The 21,009-nt window shown below is 46.3% G+C and overlaps 1 protein-coding gene across 5 annotated transcripts in view; it reads left to right on the forward strand.

The window, feature by feature from the left end:
- Positions 1 to 19,916, forward strand: part of HDAC5 (histone deacetylase 5) — a 119,884-nt gene extending 99,968 nt beyond the window's left edge. For all 5 annotated transcript variants that reach the window (XM_080979270.1, XM_080979269.1, XM_080979271.1 and 2 more), the window contains 9 exons: positions 88 to 143; positions 2,154 to 2,241; positions 3,112 to 3,231; positions 4,342 to 4,439; positions 6,144 to 6,262; positions 7,407 to 7,540; positions 9,218 to 9,302; positions 10,058 to 10,211; positions 11,326 to 19,916. In XM_080979270.1, coding sequence (XP_080835396.1) covers positions 88 to 143; positions 2,154 to 2,241; positions 3,112 to 3,231; positions 4,342 to 4,439; positions 6,144 to 6,262; positions 7,407 to 7,540; positions 9,218 to 9,302; positions 10,058 to 10,211; positions 11,326 to 11,365 — 894 coding nt within the window. In that variant the 3' untranslated portion in view covers positions 11,366 to 19,916. The remainder of the gene's footprint in view (positions 1 to 87; positions 144 to 2,153; positions 2,242 to 3,111; positions 3,232 to 4,341; positions 4,440 to 6,143; positions 6,263 to 7,406; positions 7,541 to 9,217; positions 9,303 to 10,057; positions 10,212 to 11,325) is intronic.
- The last annotated feature ends 1,093 nt before the right edge of the window (positions 19,917 to 21,009 follow it).

Here is a 21,009-nt window from a genome sequence, read left to right on the forward strand (position 1 = left end):
CTCGGAGGAATGTGTCATGAATCAGAACAAAAAGCAAAGATTAATACATGTGTGAACTTGTGCGTGTGTGTATTTTTCTTCTTGCAGAATGGATTTGCTATTATCCGGCCACCAGGTCATCATGCAGAGGAATCCACAGCCATGTGAGTGTGTAGCATAAATGAGGAAGAGGAGGGATATATGTGATTAACTAGAAACAAACAAATCCTCCTCTTTTAAAAACAATGGTTTAGATGAGATGGGGTGCTTTTCTCACTGCATGAATACTATTTTATGTGTGTTTCTCCCTGTTGGTGTCATATAAGCTGCTTTGGTTTGAAATCCTGTCCTCTCTATTTGAGTGTGGTTCTCATCATGGAATTAAGCATGTCTCTTTCAGGGCTTGGGGATGCAGGTGGCGCTGTGGGTTAAACCACAGAGCCTAGGACTTGCAGATCAGAAAGTCAGCGGTTCGAACCCCTCGATGGCATTAGCTCCCGTTGCTTGGTCCCTGCTCCTGCCAACCTAGCAGTTCGAAAGCACGTCAAAGTGCAAGTAGATAAATAGGTACCACTCCGGCAGGAAGGTAAACGGTGTTTCTGTGTGTTGCTCTGCTTCGCCAGAAGCGGCTTAGTCATGCTGGCCACATGACCCGGAAGCTGTACGCCGGCTCCCTTGGCCAATAAAGCGAGATGAGCACCGGAGCCCCAGAGTCGTCCACGACTGGACCTAATGGTCAGGGGTCCCTTTACCTTTCAGGGCTTCTTAGGGGAGCGTCCAAGTAGTCTTTCCTGCCTATCTGGGACTGAGATTCCCTGCATCTGTGGAGGAGGGTATTCTGAGCGGGTTACTTCCTCCGACTAGATCCGAGGAGCAGGGCTATGCAAATTTGCCAAGCTTTGCCCATTTATTTTTTTTTGTGTAGGAGAAGCCCACCTCCTCCACCCCATCCCCCTTTAATTCCACTTATGCCTGCACCAACACAATTCTTTAAAGAGGCTGCTGAGTTACTGCTGCACTGAGTGTAATTGGGAGTTTTTCTGTCCTCCTTTCCTGTGGATTAGGTAGTTCAGAAAAGAAAGGAGCTGGACCAAACCTTAGAGTTGGATTTGGACTTAGAATTCCTGCTGGAATCAATGTGAAACGTTGGTCACGTTGACTAGCTTAAATTCCATTGATGTCAGTGGGATCATGGTTTCAAAATATAGCAACGATTAACTTGCATTACTGCTTCTGGGAGATACAGTATCTTAGTTGAATGGGCATGCCTGAGTCTATGAGTGTGGTGGTCAAGCCTGCTATCTGTGCTGTTGCTTTCCTGCCCACTCTTCTCTTGATACTGGGCATGGTGTTTATTATAAAAAAAAGCCAGCGGCAAAGCTGTTGTATATTTTTATAGTAAGCAAAGTCTGGTATCTGGGCCAGTGTAAACACTTTATTTTATTTTATTTTAAATGATATTTATTAAAATTTCAAAAAAAGAGGATTACATTAATAAGAAAAATAATTAACAATGAAAAGGAAAAGTACAAAATACAAAATAAAAAAAAAGGAAAAAACAGTTAAAAACTGGTCATCGACCGTATTAAAGATATTTGATTTTGTTAAAAACAATTCCATCTTTTCATTACTTCTCTTACATTTACTTGTTTCCCGGACCTCCTCATACCACCCTCTTTTGTATTCCAATTCAATTTGTTAGCCCAGCAATTCCTTTCCCTCCTTTTTAATCCTAATCTTTAATCTTGATATATTATAACATTAAATTTTACGTATTAAAAACCAAATTTTTCCATATTCTTTTATACCATTACAGCTAGAAACCACTTAACTTCAATCCGACATCATTCTAACATTCATTAATTTTACAATATTTCTGTAAATAGTTTTTAAATTTCTTCCAATCTTCTTCCACCGACTCTTCTCCCTTTAGTGGTGAACAGGATGTGATGGGATTGTGGAATGCTCCATGTGCATGGTGTTAAATTTTTTCAAAAAGCATTCTTTGGTTACGCGTTTTAGGAAGTTTTTCCTAACGTGTAGCTGATTGCAACCCATTCTCCTCCTCACTCCACAAACAAGTGAATGAAGCAAAGTAATCCTCAACATCTTCATCATCATCATCATGATCCCTGACATTTCTGATAATACCTTTCTCCCCTTTCATTTCCCAGGGGCTTCTGCTTCTTCAACTCTGTTGCCATTACTGCCAAACTCCTCCAGCAAAAGCTTGCCATTAGCAAAATCCTCATCGTGGACTGGGTAAGGGTCTCTCACTCTGCGCCTGAAGCTGCTTAGGCTTGGGTTGTTGCATCCTTATTAGCTAACATCTTTCCTGGTCCTGAAAGGTCTTCATTGGCTCCCAGTACGTTTGTGAGCACAATTCAGAGTGTTGGTGCTGACCTTTCAAGCCTTAAACTCCCTCATTGCGAGAAGCAAAGCTACAGGGAACCAGGCAGAGGGCCTTCTCGGTAGTGGCGCCCACCCTGTGGAATGCCCTCCCATCAGATGTCAAAGCGATAAACAACTATCTGACATTTAGAAGACATCTTAAGGCAGCCCTGTTCAGGGAAGTTTTTTATGTGTGATATTTTAGTGTATTTTTGGTTTCTATGGAAGCCGCTCAGAGTGGCTGGGGAAACCCAGCCAGATGGGCGGGGTACAAATAATAAATTATTATTATTATTAAACGACCTTGGTCCTGTATACCTGAAGGAGCATCTCCACCCCCATTGTTCAGCCCGGACACTGAGGTCCAGTGCTGAGGGCCTTCTGGCGGTTCCCTCGCTGCGAGAAGTGAAGTTACAGGGAACCAGGCAGAGGGCCTTCTCGGTAGTGGCGCCCGCCCTGTGGAACGCCCTCCCAGCATATGTCAAGGCAATAAACAGCTATTTTACTTTTAAAAGACAACTGAAGGCGGCCCTGTTTAGGGAAGTTTTTAATGTCTGACGCTGTATTGTTTCTGATATTCGGTTGGAAGCCGCCCAGAGTGGCTGAGGAAACCCAGCCAGGTGGATGGGGTATTAATAATAATAATAATAATAATAATAATAATAATAATTATTATTATTATTATTATTATTTATTTATTTATTTCATTCATTCATTCATTCATTCATTCTGCTCTGGCAGGATATCCATCATGGCAATGGCACCCAGCAGGCATTCTACAGCGACCCCAACGTGCTCTATGTTTCTCTGCACCGCTACGACAATGGCAATTTCTTCCCAGGCAGTGGAGCTCCTGAAGAGGTGAGTGCACACCTTTATTCACCTCTGGTGCTTGTTTTTGCAATAATCAAGATGTTGGTGATGAATCTAGCTTGAAATCCCTCTCTAGGTGTTTTTTTAAAAAACACCCTCTTTTTATTTTTTTTATAATAACTTTTATTGATTTTCCATTTTATAATATTTAAACACATCCTCATCATCCACTTTACTTCTTTTGCTCTAAAGAGCTTATTGACTCCCCTCCTTCCCGCCCCTTGGTTTTCCAAATTCATCTTTATATCATAGCATTTATACATTTTCCCATTTACATTTCACTCATTCAAAATTTCACAATTTTTAAATAAATATAAAAAGGTAGAAACAACTGTCGTTACAAGTCTTCTTGCAACCCTGCTAGTGCTGTTAATTGCTTACAATGGTCCTTCAAATATTGTATACATTTACTCCAGCCTTTTTGGAATGCTTTGATCACGCTGGTTTCGGATTTTCCCCACCAGCTTCTCCAGTTCCTAAAACCACCCTCTTTTTAACTCCCCGAAGCATTCATAGATGCATCAGTAAAGGATGCAAAAGCAGGGCGCAAACAGAGGTTGCTTTGCGACCAAGAAATCTACACTGGCTCCTATAAGGAGTTGCATCAGAATGCACCTAAAGCAGCTCTGTAAAGGAGGGGAGGATTGCAGGGAGAAAGAGAGAAGGTCTATCCCCCAAGAACAGTTTGAACCCCAATTGAGAGAAGATTTTAATTAGTTAACTCCGCCATTTTGTTCAGGGAAAGGTTTTGTAGTCCAGGAAATAACTTGGGGTGGGCAAAGGTTGGAACGTTGCCGAGGGTGCAGAATTCACAGAAATCCATGCATGTATATGTGTCCTGTCTCTTCTGACCCCAATCATTTGAGACGGACTGGCATTTTCTCCAGCAGGCGTCCTGCATGCTGCTGCCCGTGCCCCCCTCTTTCGCTTCTCTGCTGTGCTTCTGCATTCTCTCTGGGGTCAGAAGTTCTCCCCCCCCCCTCTCAGCCTCAGATGTATGCTGGTGTCCCTTTGCCCCTTCCCACCGGCAGCTCGGTGCATGATCCAAGCTGCGAATAAGAGCCAGCATTTGTGACTTACGAGGCTTCTCTCTTCCAGGTTGGCAGCGGGATGGGTGTAGGTTACAACGTCAACATTGCCTGGACTGGTGGAGTGGACCCTCCCATTGGTGACGTGGAGTATCTGACTGCCTTCCGGTAGGCCTGCTGGCATTCACTCTCCCTAACTGGGAGTGGGGCTTTCTCTGCCAGGGGTGCCCACATACTGGGTTTCTGCACTGAGAGGGTTTCCCCCTAAAGGTTTTGTGTGCATCAGCAAACTTCAGCGTTCTCACAGGCCTGCCGCCGACTGCTCCTTTTATGTGGGTGGTGCATTATGATCAAGGGATGCGGGTGGTGCATTGGTCTAAACCACTGAGCCTCTTGGGCTTGCTGATTGGAAAGTCGGTGGTTTAAATCCCCGCAACGGGGTGAGCTCCCGTTGCTCTGTCCCATCTCCTGCCAGCCTAGCAGTTTGAAAGCACACCAGTGCAAGTAGATAAATAGGTAACACTATGGCGGGAAGGTAAATGGCGTTTCCGTGTGCTCTGGCTTCCGTCATGGTGTTCTTTTGCACCCGTAGCAGTTTAGTCATGCTAGCCACATGACCCGGAAAGCTGTCTATGGACAAACGCTGGCTCCCTCAGCCTGAAAGCGAGATGAGCGCCGCAACCCCATAGTTGCCTTTGACTGGACTTAACTGTCCAGGGGTCCTTTACCTTTTAACTTTTACCTGTTATGATCACATAAGGGACCAGTACATGGAGAACTGCAATTGCTATTAGGTACACAGGGTAGAAATTTTAATCATTTCACTTCTAATTTGTATACTGCCTTTCTATATTGCTATACGCAAGGCAACGTACAAGCTGAAGAAAAAACAAAATACCCAACGTAAGACCACACACCTAACAACAATCTGATCCAATACAAAGAAGTTGTAATAAAAACATAACTTTAAAATAAACAACATATCAAAGTAACATTCAGTGATCCATTAGATTATCATAGTGCACAATAAAATATCAGCAAGCAATAATTAAACAGAAATTCACTCTTTAATAATCACCATAAGCGATAATGAATAAAAATAACAGCAAGTCGCAACACGTAAAATCACCATGATAAATACAAAACCATGCAAAAGGATCCAATTGAGAAACAGAGACACACAACTTATTTTAAAAACAACATCCCTGAACTCCTCTTCTCTCTTCTCAGCTGCTTCTGCTGTTCTTAAAGTCATGGTCTGGGAAAGGCTCTTAGGGCTGGAGGGTGGGGCAAGGCTGTGAACTGCCCTGATATCTACAGGTATAGGGCGGTATACAAATTTAATAAATATATAAAATAATAAAGCAGGTGGGAAAAGCCATTGCCTGATGGCCAGCACAGTCTCTCTCCTCTCAGAAGTCTGTTCCTTCTCTTGTCACTGGCTTCCCCCAAACTGGTGCTCTCCACATGTTTTGGACCATAACTCCCATCATCCAAGACCCCATTAGCCATGCTGGTTGAGGATGCTGGGAGCTCCAGTTCAGAATTTCTGGAGGGTACCAGGTTGTGGGAGGCTGCCTTAGCCTAGCCAGCACCTTTTTGATCGGAGTCTAGGTAGGGAGAAATCCAGGAGGAAGCTGCTGTTGGGGCTAGAAATCAGTAGACCTTTCTGTCCCCTTCCATGATAATCTCGCAACCCCCTGACTCAACAGAGATGGGTGTTAGATTGAGTCAGTGTGTTGGGGAAATGAGAAAAGCAGGAAGGTGAGCATGGCTAGAATTCCCCCTGTCAGTAGGATAGGGCAGGGCTGGCGCTGGTGCTGTCATGTTTCCTCCTAAGAGATCTCTAAGGGCTGTTTTGTGTCTTCCCAGGACTGTGGTGATGCCAATAGCCAATGAGTTCTCCCCAGACGTGGTCCTCGTTTCTGCTGGCTTCGATGCTGTGGAGGGACACCTGTCCCCACTGGGTGGATATTCTGTCACGGCCAAATGTGAGTGTGGGTCATGTGGGAGGGGAGCCCCCCTCGCCTCAGTTTGAGCCATTCACATAGAGCAGTGGTTCCCAATTGGGAGTCTGCAGTCACCAGGGGGTCCGCGTAACCCACCCAGGGGTTCCGTGGCACCATTCACATGACAAAAACTACCATAGAGATATCAAAATTTTCAAATACAACAGGTCCATGGCTTGACTTAGGAAAAACAGGAGGTCTGAAGTACTTAGCTAATTGGGAACCACTGCCTAGGGCTGGGCAATATATTGATATATCATCCAAAACCGGTTTGAGCTTCACATCGTGATAATTGTTTCATAATATTTGAGCTGGCAATATATTGCGAATCACAGTGTGTGTAAGGGTTAGGCGATATCTGGTTTTTAACATCGCAATAGCTCACCAGCTAAACATTGGGATAACTCACCAGCTAAACACTGCAGTGTTGTCAGCAGCTAAGCCTCACAATATCACCAGCTAAACATTGCAATCTGCCACAATGGCTGAATAAGGATGGAAGTATACAGAGGCGAACAGGACAATGTCAAGGCAACTGCTACTACTTAGGAGTCTAAAACAGATAAATGACAATATTATCAATCATCATACACTCAGTTTCATCAGCAGGCAAGCCAAAATGCATCCCAATGGCCACAGAATTGTACCCAGAATTGCACAGGACCAGTGGCCTGATTCAACATAAGGCAGCTTCTAGCCCTCCTATATGGTGAACGGTTGTGTTCTAAGCCATTCTGGGCCTATGTTTCTACGCTAGAGATTGTCCCTGGGACTTTATGCATGCATACACTGCCAGTGACCTATGGCCCCTTTGTGCTTGCACTAGCTGGAGCTCCAACTCACCTACTATTTATCCATTCAAGCCGCTTAGCCCCCACCTCCCCAATATTTTGAGGTAGCCTATGAATGCAAGTCAAAAGTGAATAATAGCTTACTGGCCACCTGCCTTGCTATGAATGGCTTGTTAAATTCTGAGGGCCACTGTTTTAGATGTCAAGGTGAGCGTTAGTGGCCTCCTCCAGTCTCTTTAACTGAGGGAGAGGGAGGAGTACTGCATCTCAATCAGAAAACGATGGTTTTTCATCTTTCTGGTTTTTCTGTTGTTGTTTTCTTCCCGGCCACACAGGTTTTGGGCACCTGACCAAGCAGCTGATGAAGCTGGCGGGCGGGCGTGTCGTCCTGGCGCTGGAAGGAGGTCACGATCTGACAGCCATCTGCGATGCCTCCGAAGCCTGCGTTTCCGCCTTGCTTGGCCTTGAGGTGAGTGCAGCTGGCACGGGGGAGAAGCAGTTCCGAAGCCTCAACCTGCTGGCTTGGGATGATGCCCAAAGCTTTTGGCCAATCTTTGGCCAAGGTTCTGAAAAGAGGTCTGGCACTCATTTGCTTCGTGGGGTGGGAAAGGCAGAGAAAGGCATGTCTGTCCTGGCACATTAATGCCCGCCAGTTTCTGTTTATATATGCATTCGGACGTCTGCCCTGCTGATGGCACCTCCACAAGGCCCAGCTGGAAATCGGTACAGCTTGTCCACTTCGGTGGCCGAAAACAGGGAGCTGTGTGTTTGACTGCTGCAGTTTAGGACACAGCCAAAAATTGCATGGAGAAAAAAGATTGTGCAGTGCCACTTAGTGTTTTATGGGAGTACGTGAGGACAGGCCCCTGCCCCAAAGGTCTAAAGGTTTTCCAGCTTGATGAAAAGGCCTCTGCCTGAGGTGTTGTTATGTGTTGTTTTTAAACCTATACTAGTACAGTGGTACCTCTGGTTACGTACTTAATTCGTTCCGGAGGTCCGTTCTTAACCTGAAACTGTTCTTAACCTGAAGCACCACTTTAGCTAATGGGGCCTCCTGCTGCCACCGCGTGATTTCTGTTCTCATCCTGAAGCAAAGTTCTTAACCTGAGGTACTATTTCTGGGTTAGCGGAGTCTGTAACCTGAAGCGTATGTAACCCGAGGTACCACTGTATGGGTTTGTGACATTTTTTAAGCTATTTATATTTCTGTAAATTGCCTTGGGAGATGTGTGTCGAAGGAGATTCACAAATTAAAATAATAATGGGAATAATTCAACACGGGGGGAGACAACCGAGGGAAGCAGAGGAGGAGGAGGTGGGCAGAGGTAAAAAGGGGAAGGATACGCCTTGTTTTGGGGCTGGCAGAGTTGCTCATTCAACACGGCAGCAGAGTGAGCCAGTGGAACAGAAAAACACCAGCCAGTTCTAGGTAGGGTCAGTCCCTTTTCTGACCGTATAATGCAGTTCCACAGCTTATAGGTTGTACACAATCCTTCGAGCAGCATACAGACTCCTTACCGCTTTCCAACACAGACTACGCTCTGGCCAAGGGCAGGGGCCAAGAGCAAACTTGCTTCAAACTCAAGTGTATCTGTACTTTAGATTGTGCTGAGTCACCCTCACATACTTGCTGACTCACTCTTGCAGGTGCAGGAGAAGCACCCTACCCAAAATTAACCAGCCCACCTGTAACTTAACCCTTTCTTGTCCTTTTGCTCTGATTGCATAAACACTGACATTCTTTTCTTTCAGGTTATGAGTACTGACAGAAGGAGAAAGGGACCAAGGCAGGGGTGGGGGACCTGGGCGGCCTTCCAGATTTTGTTGGACTACAACTCCCATCAACCTTGACCGTTGGCCATGCTGTCTGCCAGGGATGGGAGTCCAACAGCATCTAGAGAACTGCACAGGCTTCCCATCGCTGGTCTAAGGCTTTACAGGAAAGGAATCTCCATCAGGCCCTGCTCTTTGACCTTTCACCTGCAGCCTCCCCCTCCTCTTAGCTTTGCACTTTTGTTTCTTGCCTGCCTTTCCTTCCCCTGCTTCCCCACTCACAACTTCCGGTCAGCTTTGAGTCCTCAGATCTTTCGGCATAGAAACTGAGCACTCTCTTTTTTCTCTCTCTCTCTCTCTCTCTCTGACGCAGCTGGAACAGATGGATCAAGCTCTGTTGCGGCAGAAGCCCAATGCAAATGCTGTAGCCACACTGGAGAACGTCATTGAAATCCAGAGTAAGATTTTGTTGTATTTCTGATACCAAATTAACAAAAAGATGGAATGTTGCAGATAGGGGTTTACTAAAGCACTGACAGTTGTACCTTGGAAGTCAAATGGAATTCATTCCGGAAGTTCTTTTGACTTCCAGAACGTTTGAAAACCAAAGCACAGCTTCTGATTGGCTGCAGGAAGCTCCTGCAGCCAATCAGAAGCCCCACCAGACATTCGGCTTCCAAAAATAGTTTGCAAACCAGAACAGTCACTTCCAGGTTTGCGGCGTTCAGGAGCCAAAACATTTGGCAACTAAGCTGTTTGACTTCCAAGGTACGACTGTATTGATCCTCTCACTATGGCCCTAAGACAAGTGACAGCAGTGCCCTCTGTGGCCAATATGGGCTTGCTATTGATCAGTGTATGGGGAGACTCTGAGGACAGTGTCTTTAAAGCTGTTCCCATAAGTGATACCAAGGACAGAAGTTAAGTAAAAGGTTGTGGCGTTAAACATGTGCACCCACAACAGTTTCTCCAGCTTGCAAAAAGTTGACGACTCCTGCTGTACCCAGGTTTGGTTATAGTAGGAGATTGTGGTTGGGGAGTTCAGGGACTGTGTCCAAAGACTTTGCAAAAAAAGAAGGAAGGAAGGAAGGCTTTTGTGCGTGCATAGATGGAAAGAGAGGTTGGAATCGCTAGAGTGTTCTGGGAGGGCAGCTCATGAATTTCAAATGGGACAGGCCATTCCTGCATGACGCATTGCTCCTTTTCGTCTCAGGTAAGCACTGGAACTCAGTGAAATGTTCTGCAGCAATGGTCGGCTGCTCCTTGCTGGAGGCGCAGAAGGGTGAGGCAGAAGAGGCCGAGACGGTCAGTGCCATGGCGTCGCTGTCAGTGGACACAGAGCAGGGCAAAGCAGACGGTGATGTCCGGTACGTTCACTCCTTTAGATCAGGGGGAAACCGTATCAGAGGGTGCAGGCATCTTAACATAAGTGTTTTCGGTCAAGGGTAGTCAATGCGTTGCCCTGTGGAAGTACAAATCCCATCATCCCTAGACATTGGCCATGCTGGATGAAGGCTGGTGGGAGTCGGAGCCCAACAACATCTTGAGGGCCACAGGAAGTGGCCTAGGACCCTCGTACCTACGGGACCGCCTCTCCCGGTATGCCCCACAGAGAGCCTCAAGGTCCATAAATAGCAACGCCCTAGTGGTCCCGGGCCCTAAGGAAGTTAGATTAGCTTCAACCAGAGCCAGGGCCTTTTCAACTCTGGCTCCGGCCTGGTGGAAAGCTCTGCCTCATGAGACCAGGGCCCTGCAGGATCTGATTTCTTTCCGCAGGGCCTGTAAGACAGAGTTGTTCCGCCTGGCCTTTGGCTTGGAGCCAATTTGATTCCCTCCCCCTCTTTCTTTTTTCTTTTTTCTTTCTCCTCCTGTGATGAGGCTGCATTTTAATATTTTACTGTTTCAATAATTTAATTGTATTTAATCTTTTTTTTAAGTTGTATTCATTCAACTTGTTTTTATTATTGCTTGTTAGCTGCCCTGAGCCTGACCTTGGCTGGTGAGGGCAGGGTATAAATAAAAAGTATTATTATTATTATCATTATTATTATTATTATTAGCGCCTCTGACTTCTCAGTGCTCTTTCTGCTCAGCTTCCCAACTCCTGACCTTGCCTAACTGCTTCCTACCTCAGCTCAGTGGTAGAGCACATGGTTTGTAAGCAAAAAGGTCCTGGGTTCAACCCTCATCATCTTCAGGTGAAGCCCTGGAGAGCTGCTGCCAGACAGTGGTCTGACTCAGTATAAGCCAGCTTTCCTTTCTTTCTGTGTATAAGGCCGTTTTCTTTATCCTGAGCAAACCTTCTGTTCTTCTGACCACCATGCTGACTTTCAGCATGTTACGATTGGCCCCTTCCGCCTGGGCAGTTAAAATATTTCTTGAGCCTTCTCTGACATCACGGCTGTAAAGCCCAATAGCTGCGTCCGCCTCTGGGTCAATGGGAGGCCAGTAACCAGTTGTCCTATTGTCTTCTCCCTCCAGGCCAGCAGAAGAGCCAATGGAGGCCGAGCCCGTGTTGTGAAGTGCCAAGACTTTGATTTGTGTAGCTGTCACTCTGTGGGTTAATTGGTAATTCTGTGAGTCCATTTAAAAAAACAGCAGCAGCAGCAACAGCAACAACTACTACGAATTGATTTTTTTTTTAATCTATTAAAAAAAAAAAAGGAAAAAAAAGAGTTGCACTGGACAAAACGAGCCCATGTGTGTATGTGTGTGTGTGCGTGATCGCGTCAGTCTCCTGGCATATGTTCTCACCAGCATCACCATTTTGTCCTAACTCTTTAAGGATTTTTGTGAGGGGAATGGTGGTGAGGTAGGGGCTTTCATGCAAGCATCTCCTCTCTCGTTCCATTCTTAAGACATCATTCCCTCTCCTTCCTGCTCCCCCTGCCTCCCTGGCCGCTAAACTCACCCCCTTCTCAGGGTTGGTGCAAGCCATTTTGCTACCCTAGGTAACAAAAAAATAATTTTCACACACACACATACATATATATACACACAAACACACACTACATTTCTTCCTTGGAGGTTGTCCCAGTTTCAGATTCTCTCCCCTTAACTTCATGCAAGTGGATTTTTATTATTATTGTTGTTGTTGTTGTTATTATTATTTTGCTCCATTCACTTGTTTGTGGAGTGAGGGGCGTAATAGGTTGCAGTCAGGAAATCTGGGGAGGGGGCTTGCAATTGCTTCCACCCCTCTCTAGGGTCTAGGGCAGGAGCGGGGAGTTGCGCGTCCCCCTTTAGGGATTTCCCAAGACGCCTGGAGCACCCTTGGGACTCTTGCTGCCCTAGGCAGCCACCTGTACTGCCTCTTGGGCTGGGCCGGACCTGCCCCTTCTTGCCGAACCTGTTCCTGAAATCCCATTTCTCTGCTCCGGGTTTTTGCACATTGAGATGGGCATCCGAAAGCAAACCCACCCCGCTTCCCAAATGCCTTTCCCCCTGCCTCTAGTTCCTACCCTTTGGCAGTTTCTCACTTCTTCCCCCTCCCCTGCGACGTTAGATCCAAACAGTTTTGGGTTTAAATCCTACCTATGTTGCCTCAATCGCGTATCTTTCTCCCGACCCATTTCAGCTGTTAAAAAAAAAAGTGTTCCTCAGTATTGTATAGTCCTCCTGAATTAATCTCTAGGAGAAGAAACCCCCGAGGTTGAGGAGAAAGGGGGAGAAATAAAAAGTGTGCCTTTAAGTCGTTTTTGTTAATGCCTTAAATTCCCTGTGAGGTTTGCTTCTCCTCCACCATCCCTTCCTCTTTCCCTCCCTCCCTCCCACCATCCCTGCTTAAGTTAACCATCTCTAAGGGAGATCAGCCTGTACAAACGTGGGAAGGAATCGCGTGTAAATCCCCAGCACCAATGCGCATTGGGCCTGATCCAGCTGTAGCTGTAAACAAAGGGTTATCAAGTAAACTAGTCTGGGGACAATGTGGGTGGGTGTATCGATTCAAACATACACTAAGAGAGAGCTTTCAGAACTGTGTGTTGCGACAATGTTAAGTTTGTTGGCTGCAGGCGCTCCCCGCGCTCCTCCTGGGGCTGGAAAGGGGTTCGTTTAACCTCTGGTTTGCTAGTAAAACTGAATTACCGTGTCACGAAGTGATGGAGAGCCAAATGACTGTGTCACAGAATGATGCATGTCCCAAAAGTGTGTCGCCAAACTTGAAAAATTTGGAAAGCTCTGCGCTAGGATGTTCGTTCAGAGCAATGCAATGCAGAATCTGATTTGGTGCCTACATTCCCAATCTGGCAAGCGATATCTCCATACAGGCCTGTTTACGAGCGTGCATCTACCTTAGCTGGATCATGCCATGTGTCATTAAATCCCTTTTGTAATGAAGATAACTGCTTATGTTGATTGTTTCATGACCAATGCTTTCTTGAGGATTTCTCTCTCTTCTTTCCTCTCTCTCTCTCTCTCTCTTTCTCTTTCCTCCTACTTCCCTCCGTCATCGTTCGAAAGATTCCTCGTCATTTATTGTAAATAATTTGATTTCTTGTATCGCGTGCACAAACTTTGTTTCGATGAAACTTTTTTGTCCATTCATAAAGAAAAAGAAAAAAAGGAGAAAAAAAAAGAAAAGAAAAAAAGGAGAGAATTTCTTTGCTGTCACTTTCACCAGCCAAAAAAAGAAAGAAAAGAAATGAAAAGAAAAGAAAAATGTTTTGGGGCAGGGGAATAAAAAAACCATAGAGCAATTTTAGCTTTTAAAAGAAATGGATATAAAGAAAAAAAAGGTATATAATTTTATTACAGATGTATTATTTAATAGTATTTTTTTAACTTGTACCACCAAACTCTCCTTTCCTTTGGAAAGTTGCTAGCAGGGATAAGGCAACAAGGGAGAAGATGGGGCTTGGTATTGTTTTCACTAATTCAGGGCAATGGGATTTCTAAGCTGTGCGTGGTGGGGGAGGGCACTGGGGATAGGGGGGGGACGGGACATTGTGTGGAATGTGAGACTGTGATGTGTTTTTTAGCTGCACTTATGGTTGTTATCCTTGCCAGGGTCTGCTTTAGGGATCCTCTGGGTTTGCTTTGGTTTAATTCATCCAAGGGTCCCATGTGGGAGAGGTGGAGGGTTGCAAAGATGCTCCATCCCATGATGGAGGTGATCACACACATAGCCATGATGAACAAAAAGAGTGGGGCTAGTAGGCGGGTCTTCCCTTCCTTCCTTCCTTCCTTCCTTCCTTCCTTCCTTCCTTTGGAGCTGTGGGAGACAGCCAGTAGAGGGAGCCATAGAACTTGCCCAGGGCAGAAAAGACATTCGTTGCCCTGGTTTTATTTATGAGGCACAGCCCATGCCTTGCAAGGCAAGATCCTTGCAGTGCCCAGCATGCAGAATGCCTTCCAAGCCAGGGAGAAGGGAAGTGGGGATGCAGACCTCACCCATCAACATGGAAATATACGTTTTGGCCCACCGGGATACCTGGGGGCAGCCTGGCCACTGCTAGGAAGCGTTTAGTCACAGGTGCAGCAGTGAGTGGGTGAATGTACATGTGCTCAGCCGTCTGCTTTAAAAAACAAACATGGGTTGGGCTCCAGAGTACGTAAGCTCAGGGATGAGGGACTTGTTTGGTTTCCCAGCTCCCACTGACCATTGGGCCACGCTTGGCTGGGGCTGGTGGAGCCCAACAAAATGAGATCCACAAGCTCCCATTCACTGACACAAGCAGAGCACCACCCCACCGCCTGTGGGATAAAGCCCAGGGTTATACATGTTTTGCCATGCTGCTGCTCTTGCGTGTATGGAGTATTTTCAGCTGCTTTGGGTCTCCCGAGTTTCAGGGGAGAAAGCAGGCTAAGACATGGAAAAAATAAATAGCTCAGCGTGGTCTGTTTCCGCAGACGGCAGTCTTTTGCCCTCCTATTTTGTTTTGACTAGAGACACAAGAAGGAGAGTCACGGAAAAGGCAATGAGGCCAGGAACAGCTCTCCGTAGCTGTGGGCTGAAACACCCCTGACCCTCCCCTTAAATTAGAGCCACCCCAAGGCACCTTTTGCCTTTGGGTTTTTGTTTTTTTTTAAGCTTGCCTTGTCTTTATTTGGTTGCTGGTTTTGCAGATTGCGGTCCACCCTTCAAAGGCTGCGGTGCTGACATGGCAAGAGGCAGGAACGGGCAGGGTGTGTGTGTGTGTGTGTGTGTGCGCGCGCACGCAAAGCCAGCAAGAGGTCTATTTGGAAAATAAAAGGTGGGAGAGAAAATCCTCACGTGGATGAGGTTCAGAATTCATGCATCAGAGCCGGGATGGGGGAACCTGCGTCCCTCCAGGTGTCGTGTTGATTTATGACTCCCATAAGCCCCAGCCAGCGTGGTTCCCCCAGTAGCCGGGGATGATGGGAGTCATCGGCAAACAACATTTGGAGCGCCACGGGTTCTTACCTTCCCTGGCAAAGAGAAACTTCTGTGGTTAAATTACCCAGCGTGTTCATGTTAGATACTGAGGACCCTCTAAGCATGAATCCAGCTAACTGAGCGGTAAGAGATATGGCCGTGTTCCCCCTTAACTTCTGATCAGTTCTTGATTTCATACCTTTTTAAATCCATGTACATGCACAGGTGTACATTTTGCAGGAATAGTGAGGAAAAATAAGCCATATGGGGAGAAGGAGAGGGAAGCAGTAAAATGTATCCTCGCCAGAAATCCTAATATATTCGTCTCAGTCGTCATTGCAAGACAGGTGATGCCCCCCTCTACTTCTGAAGCACCAGACCCATTATCATCACCATTGCTGTTTATTTAAGACGTTTTAACCTATCTTGTAAACCGCTTAAGCTAAATGAAACCGGTATATAATAAATTGTCCCCCCAAATAATGAGCAAATAAGTGCAACAGCAGATGTGCTGCCGTGGCTCATGGGTGACCCATGCCTTTTTAAAAGGCCATCCCATAAGATGACCTGACTTCAGCAGCTCAGCACCCATAGATAGCTCTGCTTGGGCTTTCAGAAGAGATCTTTCTCGTGGTAGCAGCCTTCTGTTGCTGCAAGAAGCGGCACCGTTCTCCCGACTTTTTGCTCCTCCTCGGCCTCCGTGCTGCCCTTGTAAAACTCAGCAGGCAAGAGGGTCAGGGCAAAAACGAGAATGAGTTGGCTGTGGCTCCACCTCCTGCTGACCTCTCTGCCTTCTGCCTCAGTGAGCAACAGCCACCACCTGCTCCAGAACAGGGATGGGACCAATTTCTGAGGGTAGGTTCATTTGAGAGCTTCCCACATCTCCACCTTGTACCTTTTAGAGTGGACAGATGCACCTTTAAACAGGACTTTGCATGGGGTGAGTGTCTCACCTCCCCCCAGAGGGAGCCTGGTATTTCCCAAATATCTTCCAAGTGTCATTGACAGATCAGTGATTTGAACAGTGAGCTCAGTTGGCTGTGCAGTTCCTCCAGTCTTCGGATGAGTCTTTTTGTAAGAAATAAAATGAGAGCAGCGTGAACATTTATTCATTTAAATGCAGTGCTTTTTTCGGGGGGGGGGGGCGCAGACGCCTAAATCTCTGTACTTTTGTCCATTGACTGTATTTATTTCCCCCGATCTGAACTATAAAATGGTGATTTCCTTGAGTCAAAATGAGAGTACCCCTAAACATTTTTAAATAGGAAAAAAGCACTGTTTAAATGTTTCTCGCTTCATGTATTTATTTTTTAAAAAAGAACTGCATCTGAAAAGCAGCTATGGCAATGGGGGCGGAGGAAGGTTTGTGACATCCTAGGCACAAGCCAGTCGGCACTGTTCGCCACAGTATGGCAGAACTGTTTGCCGTGAACTCGATTCTGCGCAAGGACTTCCACATCTGTGTACAATAGTGATTGTGCTTCCGTAATGACTCGGCTGCTCCAGTAACGCACGTCTTCACCTGTCCTTAATTTATGCTTAGTCAAATGTACAACACCCAGTAGATGTGAAAGGGAAGTACAATGTGGTGTGTGGTTTTGCAGCCTCCCCAGTGCAGATGGCTCAGCAAAGTCCCCTGAATGGCTTGCCTAAGCTGTCATTTCTGCTGTGTGGAGAAGCAGGGAAATCCATACAGACTTTGCATCTGTATTGTGTAGCTTGCAGAAATTTGGTGCAGTGCCTCCTGAAAGGCACCCATTTGCACACTCCTGTCACAAAGGTTTTGCACTCTACATCTTCACTAGCTTCACAGTAGATAGATGGATAGATAGATATTTGTGATATCACGCTACAAATACCTGAAGGCCTGTCACACAGAAGAGGGCAAATACTTGTTATTGGCTTCCCCCAAAGGGGAGTACTAGATCTAATGGACTTCTTACAAGTGGGTAAATTTGGGCTGAATATTAAACTTCTTTGTTAATTGTAAGTGCACTTCAAATACAGTGGTACCTTGGTTCCTGAACAGCTTAGTTGACGAACAAATCGACTCCCGGACGCCGCAAACCCAGAAGTAAGTGTTCCGGTTTGTGAACGTTTTTCGGAAGCTGAATGTCTGTTTTGGCTGTTGGTGTTGTTTTCAGGGCCAATCGGAAGTTGCGCCTTGGTTTTCAAACATTTTGGAAGTCGAACAGACTGAGTTCGAGAACAAAGGTACCACTGTACCTCAAAAGAGTTTTGGTTTCTTGATTCCCCCACTTTGAGCAGGAGATCAGACTTGACAGCCTTCTAGATCTCTTCCAACTTTCAGTCAGTGGAACTAACAGCAACAATGCCCATCCTTTTAGATAAGCTTCAGCAACTTAAACTTCAACATTAAAAGCAGTTAAAACAAAATTACTACCGATTGATGGATGGGTGCTTGTCGTGTTCTCCCTTGCAATCCTGGAATAAGTGCACTTGCCTGTTTTCCCTCTAGTTAACCTTTTGAACCACTTGCTATCAGCGGCAAAAGTGTGGTTTTGGGGGGCGAGCAGAGCGGATCAGTGTATATGCAAGGATTTGTTTGGATAGATTTCATCACACTCCCAGTTTAAAATACCCCCATAAATGCCCCTTTGGAGGATCAAGGAACTTTTCTTGGTGGTATTTTGGACACTGTAAGAAGAAAGTGAGGATTTCTCTTCTTTAAAGAGCTGTGTCAGTTTCCTGAGGGAGCCTTCCTTGGGGGCTTGGAATGAAGCTATAAAACCACATACACTTTATATGCTGCTGGCCTGCCCTCCCATCTCCAGTTGCAAGTTTGAATTCTGGTTGTGGATAGAGAAGTTAACCTAAGATCTAAGTTCCTGGGTGTGAGGCCTGGTGCCCTACAAAGATACGAGTGGTTGACTAGGCCAGGCCTAGCTCCTGATTGCCCTCAATCATGGCCCAGAATTTGTATTGACCAATGGCAGACGGCCTTTGTATGACTGATATTGAATGCCGCTGTCATTGGCCAATCAAAATTGTTTTGTGAGGAGTTCCTCCTCATCCACTCCTCCAGATAGGAACCTTGAAGTATCCCACATGCCTTCCTTTTTCTGATGGGACCAGGATGAGGATATTGTCTTGGTTGTTAAGAGCTAAAGGATGCTCAAACATGGTGTTTGAGAAACCTCATCCTCCTGAATCCAGACTTAAGTTGCAATGAGGTTGTTCGTCACGACTTGACATAGTTCCCGCTGAATCAGTGAGGCTTTTAGTGCAGGGTTCCCCAAACTTGACTCTTCTGTTTTTGGACTAGAACTCCCATCATCCCTAGCTAGCAGGACTGGTGGTCAGGAATCATGGGAATTGTAGTCCAAGCTTGGGAAACACTGCTTCAGTGAATTTAACACAGCAACAGGGAACCTGCAGCCTTCTAGGTGCTATTGGACTACAACTCCCATCATCCCTCACCATTGGCTATGCTGATGGGAGATGAAGTCCAACAGCAAGTTCCCCTTTGCCGATTGAACCCAATGAGTGTCCTTAGCTGAAGTGCCGTCAAGGTAGCTCACTGGTTTGACACAAGCCAAGTGCAGTCTGTCTGCTAGTGCAGAATGAAGTGGGAGCAGAGGTGTAATAAAGAGCAGGGACAATGAGGAAGCCTCTTATTTGAATCAGGGCTGTGGGGTTTGCTGTGGTCAGGTCTGTGGCTGGTCATAGAGAGAGGCAGTCGCCCAGAGTGCTCAGTTCCTTTCTGTCCACCCACAAAGGAGATGCAGGCGTTTCCTTTGTCCTCGTTAGCAGGCAGTTCCCTGACCCACATCTCCTTTTCGCAGGTCCACCAACGGGCTTGTGGAAAGCCGCCGTGCAGGCCCAGAGCTCTGCACAAGGCTGCGTGCTTGCTTCTGTCCCTATGGCTAAACTCTGCCTTGCGCACTGGGGCTTCCACATGTGGATGTCAAGCAGCAGCAGCATGTTGGAGGGGAGAGGGTGAGCCATGGATTTTCATGTGCATTGTTGTCATTCTCCCCGCCCTTCCACACTGCACGTTTTGTGTCCAGTACTCCTGTTTCTGCACCGACGTAGCTTTTACGTTCATGGTTTTCGTGAATGCAGATATCAAATGAAATCCCACCGTTGGGATTGTACGGCTCGTTCACCCAGAGCAATAGAAACTTCAGCTAAATCTGAGGTCAGGCAGTATGTGTTCCGCAGAACTCGCAGGTAGGGCTTGTCACATCTACATTTTTTCCACCTATTTTTAAGGGTGGGTGGGAAGACAAATATCCACCAGCCATATTTTTCATCTTGGTTTTTTAAAAATTATTTCTAGGGGGAGGAGGGTGGGAAGTCAGAACTGGCCAAGAGTAGCAACTCCTTCGAAAAGCCATGAGTCTTTAGGACAACAGCATGGAACAAGTTGTGTGTTTGTGTGTGTGTGCGTGCGTTACAGCTCCTGTTTTGTGGAAGATTCCACACCAGTATTAAGTTGCCAAGGGGGCTGTTTTCATGGAGGGAAAGAGGGACTTTGTCAAAAAACACAACACCAATCCTCTAACCAGCCCCCTTCTCATGTTGTTGAAAGATGCCCCCACAAGTGGGAATAACTGTAATTTTATTTTATTTTTCCTGCTTTTTCCCTCCTGCTTTCTGTCTCTTTCTCTTTCTCTCTGTTTTATCTCGCTCTGGATACAATTTTCAGTTGAGTATTTTGTAATATGTTCCAATGTTTGTCCTTGTGTAAATAAAATTGTTTCTGGCAATATCCCGTTGTAGAATTGATGTGTGGAGGAGCTGTCTGGGCTTTTTTTTTCTATGTGAGTCTTGTGTCCACTTCCCAGACTAGCAGGACCCAACGGCTAAAATGTGTGAATGTCTGTCCTGAATATCCCACCCATTTCGCTTCACTGGATCGTCCCTGGTTCTGCTGTTGGCAGAGAAAGAAAAACTGCACGCGCCTCTGAGGCAGGAGGCGTTTCTAGAACAAGAAAAGCCAACTTGTGTACACAAACGTGCATTTAAGCCACAAGACACACACATACCCCAAGAATCCAGGGAAACATAGTTTGTTAAGGTTGCCTTCCAAAGGCAACAATGGGGACAAAAACGAGATAGTGATTTGCTAGGGATACCAGAAAAGAGACAACCTATACCTCTTTTGAGAGACGCGGGTGGCGCTGTGGGTTAAACCACAGAGCCTAGGACTTGCCGATCAGAAGGTCGGCGGTTCGAATCCCCGCGACGGGGTGAGCTCCTGTTGCTCGGTCCCTGCCCCTGCCAACCTAGCAATTCGAAAGCACTTCAAAGTGCAAGTAGATAAATAGGTACCGCTCCGGTGAGAAGGTAAACGACGTTTCTGTGCGCTGCTCTGGTTTGCCAGAAGTGGCTTAGTCATGCTGGCCACATGACCCGGAAGTTGTACGCCGGCTCCCTTGGCCAATAAAGCAAGATGAGCGCCGCAACCCCAGAGTTGGCTGCGACTGGACCTAATGGTCAGGGGTCCCTTTACCTTTATGACTCTTCTGGAATTTAAAAAAATCAAAACGTTCACAAAGCAGGAATACAAATGGGACCTGAAACAACAGAGTGCAAGGTGGGAGTGCTGCAGTTCAGGATTTGAACCATTCATGGATTCCCCCCCACCCCGCATTCCATTTTCCTTCCCCCTCTTCCTCTCTCTCCCACCACCTTTTTCCGGTCATCCAGTATTCTGTGCCCACTGAGCTGGCTTAGCCTTACCAATACCTTCCACCTGCGTATGCCATTTTGTCTATATAGAAGTATCCACATTTGGAGGGCGTATGCACTGCTAGTTTATCACCAGTCTTCCCCCAAACTTGTACACGTGTGAGATTTTG

Source organism: Podarcis pityusensis (genome assembly GCF_964106645.2).
Source record: "Podarcis pityusensis genome assembly, chromosome: 13".
Lineage (NCBI taxonomy): Eukaryota > Metazoa > Chordata > Lepidosauria > Squamata > Lacertidae > Podarcis > Podarcis pityusensis.